Source organism: Microtus pennsylvanicus, chromosome 9, assembly GCF_037038515.1.
Source record: "Microtus pennsylvanicus isolate mMicPen1 chromosome 9, mMicPen1.hap1, whole genome shotgun sequence".
Classification (NCBI taxonomy): Eukaryota; Metazoa; Chordata; class Mammalia; order Rodentia; family Cricetidae; genus Microtus; species Microtus pennsylvanicus.
In genome coordinates, this window is record NC_134587.1 from 69,360,009 (window position 1) to 69,374,467 (window position 14,459).

At 39.1% G+C, this 14,459-nt stretch overlaps 1 protein-coding gene across 2 annotated transcripts in view; it reads right to left on the reverse strand.

Annotated features, from left to right (window-relative positions):
- Hook3 (hook microtubule tethering protein 3) overlaps window positions 1-14,459 on the reverse strand; it is an 83,715-nt gene that overhangs the window by 42,107 nt on the left and 27,149 nt on the right. For both annotated transcript variants that reach the window (XR_012911847.1, XM_075986435.1), the window contains exons 5-6: window positions 9,312-9,444; window positions 2,725-2,792 (exon numbers count right to left, since the gene is read on the reverse strand). Coding sequence is in view for 1 of the 2 variants with exons in the window: in XM_075986435.1 (XP_075842550.1) it covers window positions 2,725-2,792; window positions 9,312-9,444 (201 nt within the window). In the remaining variant the exon portion in view is untranslated. The remainder of the gene's footprint in view (window positions 1-2,724; window positions 2,793-9,311; window positions 9,445-14,459) is intronic.

The window sequence follows — 14,459 nt, forward strand, 5'->3', positions numbered from 1 at the left end:
GATTTGCTGGGAAAGGGTTCAGTGAGAGAAGAATCAGAGAGTGTAATCGGGGTACGGGGTGTCAAAGGATCAAAATGTATTCATGTATAAAACCATCAAAGGATAATTATATAGCAATATATAAAATCTGTACAGTGTTCAGAGAGAATATATCTAACACAAAGGTGGGGAGAAGGAGACATATAGTTTTCTCTTCTTCTTCTCCTGTCTTCATCCTTATCACAACACAGCAGCTACTGCTCTAGGAAAAGCTAGACATCCGTTCTAAATGCACCTTCTCTCATCTCAGAGGCATTTTATCTGATTTTATGCAGACCCACTCCTCAGTTTCACTGAGCTCCCAGTGCGATCTTGCTTTACTATTGCCAGCTTTCTTGCTTATTATTCTTAGACTTTATAGTCTACAGTTTAATTCTCTTTCTTTTGCTAACATCTTCTTTGGGGACTTTCTCCCCTTACATTAGGACTCCAAAGCTCTAGCTTTTATGAATGTGCTTGTTTCCTCCTCTTCTTGTTAAGACATGGTTTCTTTCTTTTTTTTTTTTTAATGAACATTATTCATTTATTTTGTTAAGGTAGAGCCTACACTCAGAAAAGCCTTACCAATTGGAATTTTCCATGTGGTGGTTTGTATTAATAAATACATGAAATATATCTTATTCTGTTTATTCTATGTTTGATAAGCCAAACATTAAGACATGGTTTCTTATGAACCAGACTGGCTTTGAATTCCCCATGTAGCTGAGAATGACTTGAGCTTCTTCTTCTTCTTTTTTTTTTTTTAAAAGAATTATTTTGTTTATTTAAAAAATGAAAGACTACGTGATATACATGAGTGTTTGTCTGTGCATCACATGCATTCCTGTTACTTATGGAGGCCAGAAGAAGGCAGTTGGATCCCCCTAGGACTACAGTTTCAGACAGTTTTGAGCCATCACAGGACTGCTAGGAATCAAACCCAGGTCTTGCAGAAGAGCAGTCAGTGCTCTTAACCATGTAGCCATCTCTTCAGCCCCCTTTCAATCCTTTTCTAATTCTCATCCTGCTTAACTCCTTGATTCCATAAAATCCCACTCCCAGGTGAGATTTTTTTCTATGGCCCAATCTACAAAACCAGTAGCACTTCTTCCCCTTTGTCTTCACCATAGGAAATTCTTCCTATCCAAAGCCACTATGGCTACCTAGGCTCTTCATGTAGTCTCTTACAAGCTCCCCCAAAGCCCTGTTCAATGTATTACCAGTCTTCTTGCTTATAAAATCTTCAGTCAGGTGGTGATGGTGCACACCTTTAATCCCAACACATGAAAGAGGTAGGAAGATCTCTGAGTTTGAGGCTAGCCTGGTCTACAGAGTGAGTTCTAGGACAGCCAGTGCTACACAAAGAAACCCTGTCTCATAAAAGAACAAAAAACAAAACCCAAAACCCTTAACCTTGATCTCTTTTCCTTGTGTGCACTTCCTATCAACATCTAATTAGTAAAAAAGACTCCTTGAATAGCTATTCTTGGGCTGAGACATAGCTCCCTAGTAGAGCATACTTGAGGACCTGGGTTTGATCTCTAGTACCATCTGCTACCCCAGGCCCCCGAATTACTAAACTTCAAGTGATACTTCTCTAAAACATAGAACAGCAATGGCCAACAAAGGCATAAAAGGATGCTCATTATTACCAGTCACTATGGAAATATAAAACAAGCAAACAAACACAGTAAATACAAAGTACTACTTATACTTACCAGGAAAGCAATCCCATAATTCCATTTCTGGATACTGAGGCTCTTTCAGATCACAATGGGCTCTTTCAGATCCCAATACCTAGTTTCCTAAGTTAAAATGCATTGAACACATCTAACCTACTGGATAAACAGATTCACAACATGCCACTCTCTTGAATATTGCTAACCTTTATGACTAAGTAGCTAGATTCCAGAAAATATAGCACACTGCTGCTGCTACATCATGTAGGTCTTTTTCCTTTCCCTGGACTTTCTCCCCTCTCTGCAGGGTCTCACTTAGGCTGACCTTGAATTGGCAGGCCCTTGATTTCTCCCTCCTGAGTGCTAAAATGACAGACTTTCACCAGACCAGCACGGCCAGCAGGTCTTGCTTTCCGTTTGCTTGTTGGACTCATCTCTCTTCTTACTGCACCTCATCCTTCCAAGTCCAGTCTCACTCCTCTGAGTGGCCTTATTTAATGTCCCCCCAAAGCTGTTCCCTGTTCTATATTCTTCCCCCACTCCACGGTACTTTTAAAACAATATGAATTCTTTGTGACCGTTTTCTCTCTGAGACTCTGAGAGGGAGACACACTATCAGAGAGCATATCTTAGTATTCTTAGTAGCTGCCTCAGTCTCTAGTGAACATAAGGTTTGAACTGTTTGCTAAATGAATAAATTCAATATCCACACAAAAGACACAATGTACTTAAAACTTAATTAGAATACAGGTTATACATAATAAAAAGAGATTTGTTTTGTTTTTTCAAAACAGGGCTTCTCTTTTTAACAATCCTGTCTATTCTGGAACTCAATCTGTAGACCAGGCTAGGCTCGAACTCACAGAGATCCATCTGCTTCTGCCTTCCAAGTGCTGGGATTAAAGTTGTGCACCACCACTGCCCAACAAAAATAGAATTATTTTTTAAAACCATTATCTCTCTTGCCTGAGCTCTTCTTTTCTCCTTTAATTCGTCACGAATGAGTGCAGAGCTCTCATCAACGTACCTCTTGAATGGCTGTCATGACAACATGCTGAACAGACTCCTCCATCATCATAATGGCTTGAATGTACTCTGAAAACAAGAATAACCTGGAATGTCACTGTTCAAGTTAAAAGATGGTCAAGACTTGAAGTTTAATACTCTATAAACCCTTGCAAGCAGTTTTCTGTGTTTGGATTCTTCCTCAGAATCCCGTGTTCATGGCTACTCTGCCCCAAATGTGTGCCACAGGTGAGCAAAGTCTGAACACTGAACAGCACTAGCTGTTTCCCAAAAGACATTCTGTTCTTGCTTCACATGTGTTCATTTGGTTGAGACTGGGTCTTGTAGCTGCCCTCCACTCACTTTGAATCCTAGGTTAGCTTTGAACTTGTGATCTTCCTGCCTTATCTCTCAGAGCACTTGGATTATGGGGATCTATGGTCTCACTTGGCTCCTCTCACCTTTTCCTGCAAAGCTGATGCTGTAGGCAAAGGTCGGGGAACAGAGCTTCGGCATGAGTACACATCAGAGTAAGTCAGGCCCAAAGTCAGGGCAAAAAAGGACCACATCACCTTTTCTACACTCTGAAGGTTGACGTTTTGATTATCCTTTGTGACAATGTAAAAATACTCTGGTCTTCTGTGACATCAAAGCACTAAGTTATATAAATTCTCAAGTTTGTTTACTATAGAAAGAAATAACTATAACAAATTTAAGACAGACACTGAACCCGTAATTGAGCTACTATATGCTCCTGGGCTTTAAACTACTATCCTGCATCTTTATATGAAAAGAAGAACCACATTATTCTCAATTTCATCCAGGCCCAAACCAGGAGGGTCTCGGTAAAGTCACTCTAGAAGTAATAACTTTTTCCTCTGACACAGCCCTGTTAATAGTTCTCATTATTTCCAGATCCAAAAATGGATGACAGAAGTATTACATCAATGGACATGACAGGCACCCTAAAGTTATAGTACAGAGGTTCTTACGTATGAAATGTACGACATTACCATTAGACCTATCTACTGGAATGCTGAACATAAGCCTCTCCCCAGCAGATAACCTGGTTTTTGCTTTAAGTATTTTAACAACACCACTGTGATACATGACATCAAACACAAGAACTAGCAAGTCTAGGATGATTGTCAGGTCCTCAATATCAAAGACTATGAATGAGCATGGAAGAGAAGACACCATGGCACTGGTATGGGGAAGGCAGGCTTAATGGCAACTACTGGTAATGAGGTGAGCAACAGTAAAAAGAGGTCAGGACATTAGTAGGTATGAGAGGGGAAGCGTTAGTTAAGAAGCGGTGTTGCCACGTCAAGGCCCTTCCCCGCGAACACCGTAAAGTACTAAATGATAAGATGGTGATGACAGCTAAATTAATATGCACTACTTTAAACCTTAAAGTTAAAAATATAATTATGTATGATTATTTGGTACATACCCATGAGGCATTGCTAGAGAATGAGGCATACAATGTAAGGAGGCTTACCCTCAATTTTATCTGTTCCAAGATTTTTTAGTATGATTTAATACAAAGAATTGAAGGCTTAAAGGCTGAAGAAATATGTTTTCCCACCCTATATCTAGCCCATTCATTACAATTAAGAAATTTGGCAAATTCTGTATATTTATAAGTCCTAACCTTCTAATCTATAAAAGGCATTTTTTGTTCTGTTATTGTTTAGTAGAGTAGCAGACTGTTTAGTCTACTATTGTTTAGTAGAGTAGTAGACACCATGGCTGGTGAGATGGCTCAATAAGTAAAGGTGCTTGCCAAGCATGTTGGGGGACTGCACTTTGACCCCAGGATCCAGAGTGGAAAGAACGAGCTGACTTTCACAAAATGCCCACTGACTTCCACATGCACTCCGTAGCACAGGTTGTGCTTCCCATAAATAAATGTTAAAAAAAAAAAAAAAAAAACAACTCAGGCATGCCTTTAATCCAGCACTCAGAAGGCAGAGGCATATGGATCTCTGTGAGTTCAAGGCCAGCCTGGTCTACAGAGCAAGTTCTAGGACAGCCAAAGCTGATGCTTCACAGAGAAACCCTGTCTCAGAAAACCAAAAAGAAAAAAATGTTAAAGAAAAATCCTACCAACCCCTAACAAACACAAAACACACAGTTGATGTTATTATCAGTGTGCCTTCTACTATTTTTTAATAATTTCTTCTTTTATTTTTTAAAGAAAACAAACTATCTTTTTTCATTTTATATACTAATCGCAGTTTCCACTCCCTCCCATCCTCCTATTCCCTCTGCCTACCTCCACCCCAGCCTCCATCCACTCCTCAGAGATGGTATAAGGCACATTGCTGTGGGGAAGGTCCAAGGCCCTCCCTACTATATCTAAGCCGAGCAAGGAATCATCCAAAGAGAATAGGTTCCCAAAAAGCCAGTACATGCAGTATGGATAAATCCTGGTGCCACTGCCAGTGGCCCTGCAGTCTGCCCCAGCCATACAACTGTCACTCACACTCTAGTTTGGACCTGTGCTGGTTCCTTCTCTGTCTGGCTGGAGCTGCAACTCCCATTAGCTCCAGCCCCATCAGGGATCTGACCTCTTTGCTAATATTCTCACTCCTCCCACTCTTCAGCTGGACTTCGGGAGCTCAGCCCAGTGCTCCCCTGCGGTGTGCCTTCTACCACTAATCTGTCTTAAAATTTACCACTATTTTATTTGCCCCAATTAGAGGTCAAAAAAGACAAACAAATACATATAGTCAAGCTCTCATCTACTGTTTTAAAATTTTCCAATTGAAAACAATGGCTAAATACAAAGCAAATGTGGACACAGTTTCATTCAGTCTTCATAACTAAGAGATTTTGGAGATAAGGACAAAGGCAGAGACCATCTCATCCACAGGTAGGTAGTCGATTACTGAATCACACTTCTGAGAGCCCCTACTCTACAGGGGAGATCCAGCCAATCACCTTATTAGCACGGGGCAGGATCCCCTGAGGATATTTTTTACTTATAAAGATTGCGGGCGTGCTCCCAGCTGCCCCTTCTGCTTTCCTGTTCTCCGCAGGAACCTGTGGTTCTGTAAGTCTATTTCCCCATTAAAGCTGTATATATTATTACAATCTGTCCGCATTCATTTACGCCACTACACTACTCTATCTACCTACACAATGCATTCACAATGACAATTAATGATTAACAATTAAGAGGCTCACTTACATGATTCTTAGCTATCCACTGTATTCCTGACCCCAAAGAATACTGCAAATCTGGGTGAGAGATTAAGAATCCTGTTCAACTGGAACCTTCTTTCTTCCTTCCTGTCTAACTTTTATAATACTGGAACGTGCTTTACAGAGCTGTTTTAAACAGCTGTGAACTCTGCTAATAATATCACCTTGCCAGACAAGATGTGATCACTAGAGCAATAGTGGCCAGAGTGTTATGAGAGTAATCACCATTTTTTATCTGAATTTTAGCCCTGCTCCACAGTAGGAAATCATATTTGGTAATGTAATTCTGGTTAAAAGTCCATGGCTGGGGAGGCTATAGTCCCTGGATGGGGTGATCTCACTACTGTTACTTTGTTATATGAAAATGATGTCATACAGTCATCTGAATATTTACGATTATACATCTACATTAGTGCTGTTCTCACTCTTGGTCAGAAAAGCTTCTGTTTTCAGTGATTAATACAGAGACTCGCAACTGGGTAAGTGGCTGAGAGTGCTCAGTCCTAAAATGAGACCTCTGTATCATCCCTCTAGGGCTCCAGGAACAGTAAGCACTAGAGGACAGGAAAGAGTGCTGTGAGGTGCTGTCTTCTGGACACAACACAGCTGGTGAACCCACACCAATAGTGGCTATCTGGATTAGATGGGGGCTATCAATGTGCCATCGCTTAAAAATATTTTTGTAAAAGAAATCCAGTTTAAGTAAAGCAATTCTAAAAATGGGAGTCGGTTAGTGAGGTGAAGGGAAAGCCCTAAAGCCTATACTTGACTATTAAACTTATTCACTACTAGAATATGAAAAAAGTTATAAAAAACAAGTAAATAGAAACTTGTTATTGCGTTATCAAGTGTGAAGGAGAAAAGAGTGAATGGGAAAGAGAAGCTCTGAACTAAAAAACAAAAATCAAATCAAAACAAAAACTTAATACAATTACAAAATACTGTTTATCATTTTGAATAGCTCCCAGCCTCCTGTTCTCCAGCAATACTTCTCGAAATTCTTTATTGACTATACAAATATAGTTCTGTGGGATTTTTAAGGCACTGAAAGATAACTTAAGTATTTCTTACTTTGAGCTATTCTTAACCAGCTGTCCTTCAGCTAACCCATTTCTAGACTCGTTATAGCCTTCCTTCACAGCATTTATGGCTACTCTGTAAAAACTTGCGCTATGATTTATTTTTCCTCCACTCAAGCTCTATGCTTGAGGCTTTGTGTCTCTTTTGGTTGGTACTATAGCCCTCTTCCATAATATCAGTTCAAGAAGCATTTGTGACATAAATCAAACCTATATTAGGAAGATGGCCCAGTGAGTAGGAGTGTTGTGTCAGCATTAGGACCCAAGTTAAAATCTCTAGTGCCCAAATAAAAGATGGGGACAGCGGTGCATGCCAGTGACCCCAAAGTTGAGAGCAGACAGGCAGGGTTTAGCAACTCTAGCCAGCCAGCCTGGCCAAAACAGAGAACTTCAAGTTTGTAGGACACCCTGTCATAAAGAATAAAGTGGAAAATGATAGAAGATGAAATCCAATGTCCTTCTCTGGCCTCTGCATGCAAACCCATGAGAGAGACCTACCATGAGCATGCAGCAGAACACATATATCGACGGAAACACACCTCCCAAAAGGCAAAAGTAATGCTTTTACTTTACATATAGTAAATTTGAATGTATTTTAAATAAGTGATCCCCATACAAATTAAGTCACATTTTCCAAAGGGATTAAAAAAAAACTCTAAAAATAAAAATATACATTATTACCCATGTATCAAAGGTGGTCTTCAAGTAATTTTAACAATGCCACAAATTGGAGTTGCTATACACATAAAAACACTTCACTTTTTCCAATATCTGCAATCTGAATTTAACTTACTAAGAACTTACTAACTTCTCTAAGTCTAATTAGTGGCTTTACTAATTTACCATCCATATATGGTAAATTATGACTTGAGTATGACTTATCCCATAAATGCCACCTAATAAGTGACATTTTTAAAATTTGCTAGCAATAGAAAATTAGTTTTCTATTTTCTGGGTATATTAAACCACACTGAATGATAGGTTCTATGCCAAGCACCATATGGCCACTACAAAATGAACTCAACGTATTGTTGTAGACTTTTTGTAATTTGTAAGGCACTGAAAGATAACTTGAGTATTTCTTACTCCTATTGCTTTGTTTGATTGGACAAAATACTTTTTCTCACTCATCTTTTGACTATACATTATGGTTGATCATCTTGTGTTTTTATTCTTTTAAGGAGAGAGAAAAAGGAAGAGACGGGAAAGGTATGAGAGGAGTTGGCAGAGAGGAAATCATGATCAGAATATATTGTATGAAAAAGGTTTTCAATAAAATAAATTGTGGCTGTGGCAGGTATGGTGGCAGATGTCTACAATGCCAGGATACAGAGGCAGGCAGATCTCTGTGGATATGACGCCAACATGGCTTACAGAGCCAGTTCCAGGCCAGCCAGGGCTACATAGTGAGACACCCAAAAAAATAAAATTGTGGCTATAAAAACTTGTAATATGAGCTGGGCGGTGGTGGCGCATGCCTTTAATCCCAGCACTTGGGAGGCAGAGGCAGGCGGATCTCTGTGAGCTCGAAGCCAACCTGATCTACAAGAACTAGGTTCCAAAGCTACAGAGAAACCCTGTCTCAAAAAACCAAAAAAAAAAAAAAAAAAAAAAAACCAAAAAACCAAAAAAAAACCCAAGAACTTGTAATATATAAGTAAAAAGGAATTACTGTCTCAAAACTATCTACATCTGCATATGTATTTTAAAAAAATATTAAAGTCACATTTCCATGAAATTAACATTGTTTGAAACATTATTATGTACCAGATATTGGAATTATTTACATGTCTTGTTACTTAGACCCCCTAATAATCTTGTGAGGTAGGTATTAAATGTTCATTTACTAAGAATATGAAATAAAGGTTAGATTTGCACACTATCTCTCCATAACTGTAAGTATGCAACTATATCTTATTCTGAAGCACAGAAATATTTCCTAAGTTATCATTTTGCAAACTGAATTAATATTTTATCAATAAAATAAATATCACCATTTGTAGCTAAAATGCATTAAAAACAATGTATTGAAGTTGGGGATATAGTTCAATAGTGAAGTACATACTTAGTATGAACAAAGTCACCGGGTTCCACAGCCAACGTAAAAAAGAGCAACAATATAAAAACTATTCAGTTATATATAGTTATATAGTCTTAGAGAAAGGGATGGAATATGACCATAATCAAAATTATTGACTACCTTTTGGAACTCATTTAAACATGAAGGCAAAGCTGTAGAAGATGGGTAGGCATAGAAAGATGCCATTTATCCTGGTGCTTGCCATACAAAGTATCAATATATATTACTTTCATTAGTTACCTTGCTTCTGTTCACAATTCACAGCACAGCCGAGAATGAGCTGGAGCATCCTTCCGAGCTCTGCTGCATCAGAATGCTCCCCAATAAGGTTCACATCAGGAAGGGTAAAATCATTAATCTGCTGTCCTAAAATCTGAATGGAGACAAAGAGATTATAATTACACTCATATTTATAGCACCAAATAAAATGTTGAATAGAAATAGATTTGTTATCACTAGAAATTCACTGTCAAGGCCAGAGTTGTTCTGCCAACCTCACTCCCAATTTCTCTTCTTATTTCCTACACCTAAATTACAACTATCACGCATCCTGGCAACTTAGTCCCTAATCTGGTACGTGGTATGTACACTGAACAAAAATCCATATACTATTGATCCTCCTTCTGTTCTAAGAAAGCTTGGATGTTTGATCTATAATGAATTATAACCAGAGTGGGCTAAACTAAAAAACAACCAAAACATTGGTATTAAAGAAAAATTCACACTACCAACAGTGAGATTCCCCTTTGCTACCTTCATTTTGTCTCTAAAAATGTTTGTAGTAAGATACTCTTAACAGGAATGAGAATGGCAGATCCCTTTAATGGAGAATATGGTCCCAAATGAAATAACATATGCAAAGAAATGGGAATCTCTGTCGGGTAACCTGTCAGTGAAAGCCCCTGGGAGGTAGAGCAGTTGTTGGTTGAGCAGCCACTTCCATCCTTAGCACCACATAAACTAGGTATGGTGGTCCATGGGTATAACCCCAGCAATCAGAAGGGCAGAGGAACAGAAGTTCAAGGTTACCCTTAGTTATAAAGAAATATACCATCAACTCAATTAAATTTAATTCCTCCCTTGCGTAGGTAAATCACTCTCCAGCAGTAATTAAAAACAGGAAAAAGGAACTGTTCTGGAGACCTCAAAAACAGCAGCTCAGTTTCTTGTCCTTGAGTCAGAGATGTACTTGGTTCCATCACAATTCTGTCCTCAATAGAGGCCTGAAACACCAAAAAGGTTCAGAGGCACTGGTTTGTGTTCTGGTTTCTGGTTATCATTCTTCTAGGTTTACATAGCAACCTAATGAGCACACTGCCTGGAAGCTAAGCATGATCAGGTGCTTCTCTGATCCTTGAAGCTGTGCCAAAATTCCAGTCTAGCCACTAGGATGCGAAGGTGTTAATGAATACCTTGTGTGTGGACAACTGGCCTGACAAGCTTACCTCCCAAGCCTCAACCCAATGAGGCCTGATTAACTCCTAAACAGGGACTGTCAGTGGCAACCCTTTCTTGCTTCCTTTCTCTTAAGCTATCTTCTATAATAAAACACCTTTCTAAAACTTCATCTTCTGTTGTTTGTGAAATTAATATTTGAGTTCACAACACAAAGGACAAAGAAGCCACTAACCTGGGGTAGCTTTAGTGGTGAGGGACCCTAGTCCCCTAAGTAATGTCACCTCAGTGAGAAAGGCCTCTTATATTTAAGGGTCTCCCCTCCCCTGCTTTTCTCCATTTCAAAAGGATATGCATCTTTTAAATATAATGGAAATGTTTACTGGGAAGAAAATGAACAGAAGGGTTGGAAAATGAATAAAATAAAGATGTGCTCATGGGAATAAAAAATATAATAGGATGTTGCAATGGCTAAGCAAGAAAGGTATGCAGTTATCTCAGGAGTAGATAAAACACACAAGCAGTAAAAAGAAAATTTGATTGAGTAATCAAAGAAATTTGAGTAATTAAAGGGTCAGCCCAGGAAGTTTAAAGGTTCACTGAGAGTTCTATGGAATAAAAATAATAAAAAAAGAAGTAGAAAAATTTCCTAAGACTAAAACTTATTATTATTATTATTCGGTTTTTAAGGATTTGCTAAATGTTGGCCAAGCATAATAAAGCAAAATCCATGCTCAAAATGCACTTTGCATCAAAGCACATTTTCACGAACCTCTCCCTGCAACATACGAGTCCGTGGAGAAAATGTGAGAAAAGAGGAAGAGGAGTTCCCAGACTGAATACGAGAGGTAAAGACAGAACATAGCTTATTTACTTTCTCGTTGATTCTAATTAAGAATGAAAACGCTTATGCTTTATTGCAGGAATCTCAATATTCCACTCCCTCTGGGAGCATTCACAAAATAGAGGATATAGGTAACACTTTACTTTTCTAGTCCTGAAAAAAAACCCCTGAATTTTAAAATGGACAACATCTAAAGGATTTGAGTCAGACTATGAACCTTCATAAATGTTTCTGTAGGTACATTTATGTAGATGTCTACAAAATTGCTACCATATTGTATATACAGCCCTAATAAAACATTTTTATGGTTGAATACTATTTGCCTAATAAATATTTCAAAATTTCCTTGTTCCAAGACATGTGGCTAATTTTCAGTTTTGCATCCTATAAATAACATGGAGGTGGACAACTCTTCAGTAGTTTTATTTTATTCTGCTTTTTTTGAGACATGGGTCACTAAGTTGCCCAGGTTGGCTTCAAATCCCTAGGATTAAGAAATTCTTTTACTTTACCCTCCTGAGAAGCTACACAGTTTAGAAAAATTCTGAAAATAAAGTTACTGTGTCAGGGTTGGAGTGGCTCTGCCTCAGGAGGTAGAATCAGGAAGATGAGAAGTTCAATGTCATCCTTGGCTACATACAGAGGTAGAGGCCAGTCTATCTACAGGAGATTCTGTTTTTTATTTTAATACTGTTTCAAAAGATGTATATTTTACAAAACTTTCAAGATAAACAAGGATTCTACCTTCATGAAATATATGAAGCAAGGAAAAGACATATAAAACAAAGTAACTTAGAAAAATACATGATTACAAATAACACTGAATGATGAGGCTAAAAGGGGAGCTTGGCAGTGAATCATGCAGTAGAGACTCATGAAGTAACGCTGCAAAGCAAACATCAATGCTCAACACCTCAGCCCTTCTCATTAGCACTTGGTAGATAACCTGGTATATATAAGAGCACACCAAGAAAGCTCCAAAGGTGCCTGTCACCTGCAGGGACACGAGACTTACCTCCTCTCTGGGCACAATAAGCATAGCTGGGTCATGCTAACTGGGACATAGAATGATGCTGCAGACTCAAAGTCCAAAGCATTGCCAAGGAAGGTTTTGTGGAGTACGGTGGGGTAAGAGGGTGAGAAAAACAGAGAAAGTGAGGAGGTATCAGAGCCTGGGTTTCTCACTGTGAAGTACTGATGGCAGCACCCATCTGGTCAGAGTGCAGCATCAAACTACAGTGACATGTAGAGAAATAGTTCCTAAAATATCACCATCATCTTTTCTGACTTAAATTTTCTATTTCCTTTCCACTGTGGTATTTTTTTGAGAAAATTATAATTTTTAATTTTCAAAATAAGCAAATATGGTGCTTAGGGCAAAATGATTACTTCTCATAATCCCCAAAGATCTAGTAAATATTACTTCTTAGTATCCTTACAGGTAACTTCTGGCCAATGAACAAGAAAGTCCCAAACAGTTATGGTGTTTTGCTCACTTGTTCAAGATGTTCAAGGGCTCATTTATATATTTTAAACATCACAATTTTCTTGAAAATTAATGCTGATTTTTAAATTATTTGAGATGATTGCAAAATTAACTGTCCACTACAATATAGCATTGCAGGGGGTTGGAATTGAACAATGACTGCGTCAGGTCTGGCCCCAACCTTGTTTCATAACTAATTCTATAAAGGGATGGGCAACGAAATAAATCTGCGTAAGACAAGACTATAGACTGATCCTGTAAGAGTGAACCACACAAGTTGAGTCTGGTGCTACAGGCCTTCAATGCCAGCTGCTTGAGAGACTGGTGCAGAAGTATATCAAGTTCAAAGCCTGCCTGGGCTAAAGGTCAAGGCAACCGAGGACAAATTAACGAAACCCTCTTATCCAAAAAACAAAACAAAATAAAAAACCAGAGGGCTGAGGGTATAGCCCAGTGTGAGCACATCTGCCTAGCAGAACAGCACAAACAACCCAAAGAAACATGGAAGACTTAAAATGGAAATTAATGCAATCTCTGCTTTTCTCCTTTTACAATCGTCCTGACTTGACAGAACTACACAACAGTGAAAAGTAAAATTGCTCACCAGTTAGGATTTTAGCAGTCTAAGGACAAACTAAGGACAACTTAATTCTGTGTGGTCGCAGAAGAGCTGAAGAAAGCTCCATTTTGAAGGTCTAATTGATTTCGCTGATGATGATATTAAAGGACATCCCAGTACTCGGAAGATGGAGGCAGAAATATCAGAAGTTCAAGGTCAACCTCAGCTACATATTGAGCTTGAGGCTAGCCTGGCCTATGTGAAACTCTGTCTTGAAAACAAACAAGTCATCAGGCAGGACATGGTGGCTCATACCTAGTATACCAGCATAAGAGAAGGGGGGCAGGATAACTGTCCATGCGTTGGAGGCTAGCCTGGGTGAAGTGAGGGAGTGTCCCCTGAGCCAAGAGCATCCAGCTGCACCTTCATGCAGAAAAGATCATCCAGCTGAGCTTGTTGATGACTGAGACCCCGGAATAAGGGCATGAGAAGGCAAAAGAGTCTCACCTGAGTAGCCAGCTATTTCCTACCACCTACTGTATGCAACTCTACCTTAACTGCACATGACGTCAGAGAGGGGTAGTATATATAGGGCAAGGAAGACTGTATTTATCTATGTGGCTATGGCAAAGCCCCCTCCCTGCTGGGTAAAGGATTTTCAGGTGTGGCATTTTTTAGCAGCAGGAAGAGAAGCACCCACATCCCTTTAGTAATCCTTTACCTATGTTCTCTGTAAGGAAGCACAATAAACCCATTGGTTTCTTTTTTCTTTTCTTTTTCTTTTTTTTTTTTTTTTTGGTTTTTCGAGACAGGGTTTCTCTGTGGCTTTGGAGCCAATCCTGGAACTAGCTCTGTAGACCAGGCTGGTCTCGAACTCACAGAGATCCACCTGCCTCTGCCTCCCGAGTGCTGGGATTAAAGGCGTGCGCCACCATCGCCCGGCAACCCATTGGTTTCTAAAGAGTGAACTTTGGTGGAATTGTGTCTCCGTTTGTCATTGGGACTTTAAGAAAAGGGGTAGATGTTGCTTACGTCTCTCCCTGGAAGGAATTTTAGTAACGCTGGGGTATAAATGAGTTTCTGGACAACCTGTATTACAGAGTA